This window comes from Gadus chalcogrammus, chromosome 17, assembly GCF_026213295.1.
Source record: "Gadus chalcogrammus isolate NIFS_2021 chromosome 17, NIFS_Gcha_1.0, whole genome shotgun sequence".
In the NCBI taxonomy this organism is placed as follows: Eukaryota; Metazoa; Chordata; class Actinopteri; order Gadiformes; family Gadidae; genus Gadus; species Gadus chalcogrammus.
The window spans coordinates 17,666,107-17,671,805 of NC_079428.1; the positions used below are offsets into that span (position 1 = coordinate 17,666,107).

Genomic DNA, 5,699 nt, shown 5'->3' on the forward strand with positions numbered 1-5,699 from the left:
GCTAATGTTAAGGTAGATAGCATCAGTTATGTGTGTAAATACCATGGACCTATTATAGAGAAAGGACAGTGGACTAATACATGGCCGCCCATTCATTCCTATAAATACACGCACTGTAAGTCGAGTGTGCATCTCAGCAAGCAAGGGGCATCACACGAGAATGGGCACAATTCATCAAAGGGGGTACAGGCACTGATCTCTACTGCTTGGATACCAAGGGAATGCAATGTTTTACAATGTCTGCTCACCATACAACAAACGAATACAACTGTATTTTACCGGCCACTGGACTGCAGTAGTTCTAGCGTTTTACTGATGAGGAGATTGACCTGTTAAACTCATCCTAAATACATATGGTGCGTTCGGGGCAACCCTTGTTTTCGCCCCCTTCTACCCTCTTGTACTCCCAGTTATAACGTTGTTTACGGGCTAAAATTGTACCTGGAACGCACTATTATAGGCATGGTTTCCCCTTCTTGGCACCTGATTCAAATCAAAGGGTTATTAGCAGATTTCTGAAGAGCTTGATGTCATGGTATTGAGTTGATGAGATGAACTATAAAATATGTAAACAAATCAAGGATGTAATATCATTTCATAGAACTAATTTTAAGTATTAGGCTAATGTAATTCACTAAACATGTTTATCTTATATCTCTTTGCAACTTGCACATGGACTATATACAATGTTACAAATTGAGTACCTATTTTACTTTGTTGTCTCTACGCAGACCCCCGACACCATTTCAATCAAGGTTGAAGAGGATATTGGTGGAGGCTTGCCCGCCGTAGGTTAGTAATACACATTGCATCTATGCAAGAAAACAACCTGGATCAACTGAGAATGTACTTGATTCTACCTGAGCTAAAAAACCTGGTCCTCTTTGGAAAAGCATCATGACCAGCGCCCTGCTAAAACACGAGTCAAACTTCGGAGTTGCATTTCAAAGATGGAATCAGTCAAGAGCCCAGAAGGGTTTCAAGACGGATGCCACATGAGCTGGTTTATCATTCTCAAACATCACTGAATTCATAATGTTTGAATGTCAGCTGATCAGCTGCTTAGAGGGAAGGACACGTTGTTGCTTTTTAGTGTCAAAATATAATTATTGTGCTTGCCTCGCTTGTCATGTTGTGCTCAGATCACTTTGCGCTGGTGTTCGTTGAGTTTCCTTAACCTGGCCAACCACTTGAGCTTAGAGTCTAGGGAGGAGGGTGCTGGAGGAGACGGCCCTCTCCAAAACGGTGAATTTTTGTCAGCAGTACACATTTTAAACCCTCTGTGTCAATGTTGCATACATTTAAAGAGTTTATTTCACGTGTACAAATACACAATGCCTCCCTTTATGCAAATAATGTATCAAAACAATTGATTTTTCCTTTTTTTCTCCCTCTGCAGAAGACTGCGATGCCTTTGGAGACCGTAGCACTGAGCGCAACGCCACCTCAGAGATTCTGGGTGTAGACGCACCTGGCTCCTCCCACATGTCCAGCCACAGCGAGGAACTGAAGATCCTGAGCGTCTACGGAAAAGGGGAGGGCCCACTGGCAGAGGACGGCCATGACACCCTCTTCACCGCGTCAGAAGTGGAGGCCCTGAACTCGCTGTCTGCGGACCACAGCGCGGCCAAGAGCCAGGAGCGCGGCGAGCGGCTGGTCTGCCGTGAGGAGCTGAGTGTGCAGGTTGGAAATAATCTTCTCATTCACCCTCCAAAAGAGAGGCTTCCTTTGTTATAACTCTAAAACAATCCCATTGAAAGCCCACACCTTTATGATTCAGCAAACGTTTTTACACTTCCAAATATGCCCGTCTTATGCCCAACTTTTCCCCTGTGTGATCCGCATGTTTACACTGAGCGAGGTAATTTACAGGCTTTATTTTGCACCCCTATTAACCCTCTCTGGGGGTTAATACACAACCCTACACATATTGGCGGTTTCATTTTGATGTAAATGCGATAAGACAGCTTTTCGGTTCTAGGGGCGAGGCTTGGGTAGAGGTGTTGCTGCATTGTCTCTACAACAGAGACGATGCAGCGATATCAACATGAATAGTTGTAACTGGAGAGACGGTGAAATCCGCAAGATGCTGACCATCATGGGAGAGAAGGTGATGCAGTCGCATTTAAAGATGACGAAAGATGGTCGATCTAAGAGAAAGTACCTGCCAAACTTTCCTTACAATGCTTCGTCAGCAAAGTGGTCAGCAAAATAAAGAATATTTCAGTATTTTTGCACTTGTAAATAGTTAATCTCGTTTTAGCCTACACTCGGATTTGAACTCATTCTTGCATGCGAGGGTCTTGAATCAAAAAATATGTAAATATATTTTGCATTCATTGTAAAGAGTCCTACTCTCCGTGTGTAGGCCCGCCTTCTCCGGTCTACCAAGAAAGCCAGCTCCAAGACGAAGGGGGATTTTACCCCTCGGTTTTACATAGGACATTGAAATTGCTGGGCGTTCCAATCCGTGCCCGAATCAGCTTGGCAGTGTGAAAAGGCATAATCTGTCGGTAGTGGGGATTGACAACTATTCTGTGAAAATGAAAGAATATGTCTTGTGTGTGTTTCCTTCTTTATGTGGAAAGCAGCAGACCCCAGACACCATATCAATCAAGGTTGAAGAGGATATTGGTGGAGGCTTGCCCGCCGTAGGTTAGTAATACACATTGCATCTATGCAAGAAAACAACCTTGATCAACTGAGAATGTACTTGATTCTACCTGCGCTAAAAAGCCTGGTCCTCTTTTGAAAAGCATAATGACCAGCGCCCTGCTAAAACATGAGTCAAACTTGGGAGTTGCATTTCAAAGATGAAATCAGTCAAGAGCCCAGAAGGGTTTCAAGACAGATGCCATATGAGCTGGTTTACCATTCTCAAACATTGCTGAATTCATAATGTATGAATGTTAGCTGATCAGCTTAGAGGGAAGGACACGTTGTTGCTTTTCAGTGTCAAAATAGAATTATTGCGCTTGCCTTGCTCGTCATGTGGTGATCAGGTCACTTTGCGCTGGTGTTCGTTGAGTGTCCTTAACCTGGCCAACAACTTGAGCTTTGAGTCTAGGGAGGAGGGTGCTGGAGGAGACGTCCCTCTCCAAAACTTGGAATCTATGTCAGCAGTACACATTTTAAACCCTCTGTCAATATGACATATGACATTTAAAGAGTTTCTTTCACGTGTACAAATACGCAATGCCTCCCTTTATGCAAATAATGCATCAAAACAATTAATTTTTCCTTTTTGTCTCCGTCTGCAGAAGACTGCGATGCCTTCGGAGACCGTAGCACTCAGTGTGGCGCCACCTCAGAGATTCTGGGTGTGGTCGCCCCTGGCTCCTCCCACATGTCCAGTCACAGCGAGGAACTGCTCGTTAGCAGAATAAAGAATATGTTGGCATTTTTGCACTTGTAAATAGTTAATCGCGTTTTAGCCTACATTCAGATGTGAACTCATTCTTGCATGCGAGGGTCTTGAATCAAAAAAAAAAAACGCAGGCAAGACATTGAAATTGCAGGGCGTGCCAAGCCACGACCGAACCTGCTTGGCAGTGTGAAAACGCCTAATCTGTCGGTAGTGGGGATTGACAACTATTCTGTGAAAATGAAAGAATATGTCTTGTGTGTGTTTCCTTCTTTATGTGGAAAGCAGCAGACCCCAGACACCATTTCAATCAAGGTTGAAGAGGATATTGGTGGAGGTGTCACGTTAAAATTGTACCGGGGGCGAAAATTGTACCGGCCTACGTCATCGTTTGTTTACATCCTGACAACCTGCCCGGCAACAGACGACGCGATGCAGAAAACATGTTTCCAAACGACGAAATAACATAATACAGATAGCGGATCGCTATCTGTATTATGATAGATAGCGATAACACTTGTTTTTACTTTATATTTGTATTGTATTTAATTGTTTAATCGAAACAGTAAAAAAAATTGCCCGCGAAACGGGCGATCGCGTCAAATGACAAATGTTTTGCCCGCGAAACGGGCGATCGCGTCAAATGACGTAGGAGGGTTCTTGAAACATAATACAGATAACGGATCGCTAGAAAACACTTGTTTTTACTTTATATTTGTATTGTATTGAATTGTTTAATCGAATTTAGCTAGTAAACTGAGTGTTTTAAGCAGGTTTCATAGTCTAGAATGCTCAAGAACCTTCCTACGTGATTTGACGCGTCATTTGACGCGATCGCCCGTTTCGCGGGCAATTTTCTTTATTGTTTCGATTAAACAATTAAATACAATACAAATATAAAGTAAAAACAAGTGTTATCGCTATCTATCATAATTCAGATAGCGATCCGCTATCTGTATTATGTTATTTCGTCGTTTGGAAACATGTTTTCTGCATCGCGTCGTCTGTTGCAGGGCAGGTTGTCAGGTTGTCAGGATGTAAACAAACGATGACGTAGGCCGGTACAATTTCCGCCCCCGGTACAATTTTAACGTGACAGAGGCATGCCCGCCGTAGGTTGGTAATACACATTGCATCTATGCAAGAAAACAACCTTGATCAACTGAGAATGTACTTGATTCTGCCTTCTCAGCAGGAGCCATCCATCTTGACCATCCAAAGGGCGACAAGGAAAATGCATAATCAACAAATAGAAGTTAGAAAGAATGTCAAAATATAATTCTTCCAACACACAAGTGTGTACAAAGTACATACTGTATACCTTTTGTGAAAACAATTAATTAAAAACATCACTTTCTCTCTTTCTGTTTTCCTCTCTGAAGAAGAAAATGACATCAGAGACTGCAGCACGCAGCGCAGCGCCACCTCGGAGAGTCTGCGTGTGGACGCCCCTGGCTCCATGCACAGCGGGGAGCTGCGCATCCTGAGCTTCTACGGACAAGGGGAGGGCCCTCTGGCGGTTGACGGCCATGACACCCTCTTTGCCGCGTCAGATGCGGAGGCCTTGAGCTCGCTGTCAGCTGACCACAGCGTGGCCAAGAGCCTGAACTGCAGTGTGCGGCTCTTCCGCCTTGAGGAGCTGACTGGGCATCAGGGCTGCAGCAAGGGCCGGCCCGGTGTCTTGTGTGGAAAGGTTATTCCCTACAATGCCAATATGATCGTCCACATGAGGACTCCCTCCGGCGAGAAGCCCTACAGGTGTGACCAATGCCCGAAGCGCTTCAGTCAGAATAACATCCTGAAGAACCACATGAGGACTCACTCCGGGGAGAAGCCCTACCAGTGTGACCAATGCACGAAGTGCTTCAGTCTGAAAGGCAACCTGAAGATCCACATGAGGACTCATTCCGGCGAGAAGCCCTACAAGTGTGACCAATGCACGATGCGCTTTAGTCAGAATAACATCCTCAAGGACCACATGACGACTCACTCCGGGGAGAAGCCCTACAAGTGTGACCAATGCACAAAGTGCTTCAGTCTGAAAGGCAACCTGAAGATCCACATGAGGACTCATTCCGGCGAGAAGCCCTACAAGTGTGACCAATGCACGATGCGCTTCAGTCAGAATAACATCCTCAAGAACCACATGACGACTCACTCTGGGGAGAAGCCCTGCGTGTGTCTGCACTGCAACGCCAGCTACAGCGACCCAAGCAATTTTCGTTTGCACATGCTCAAGCACACTTTGGCACGGGGTAACGGGACGCTTTGATTGAGACCTCTGTCCTGTATTGGTTGAAATTACTGGTTTTAGTTTTTCTCTTCATCACGATTA

The 5,699-nt window shown here is 44.8% G+C and overlaps 1 protein-coding gene across 2 annotated transcripts; it reads left to right on the plus strand.

The window, feature by feature from the left end:
* The first annotated feature begins 3,359 nt into the window (after positions 1–3,359).
* On the plus strand, positions 3,360–5,699 carry LOC130369658 (zinc finger protein 239-like). 2 transcript variants are annotated; one of them, XM_056575165.1, is made up of 2 exons: positions 3,360–3,701; positions 4,466–5,699. In XM_056575165.1, the coding sequence occupies exon 2, from the start codon at positions 4,824–4,826 to the stop codon at positions 5,634–5,636; it is 813 nt and encodes a 270-aa protein (XP_056431140.1). In that variant the 5' UTR covers positions 3,360–3,701; positions 4,466–4,823; the 3' UTR covers positions 5,637–5,699. The 2 variants fall into 2 exon arrangements, with proteins under 2 accessions (XP_056431140.1, XP_056431141.1); XM_056575166.1 differs by lacking the exon at positions 3,360–3,701 and having other exon boundaries at positions 3,722–4,619; positions 4,747–5,699.

What these genes read in the sequence shown, in the direction of transcription:
- LOC130369658 (XM_056575165.1), top strand. Translation starts at nt 4,824, where the DNA reads ATGCACAGCGGGGAGCTGCGCATCCTGAGCTTCTACGGACAAGGGGAG.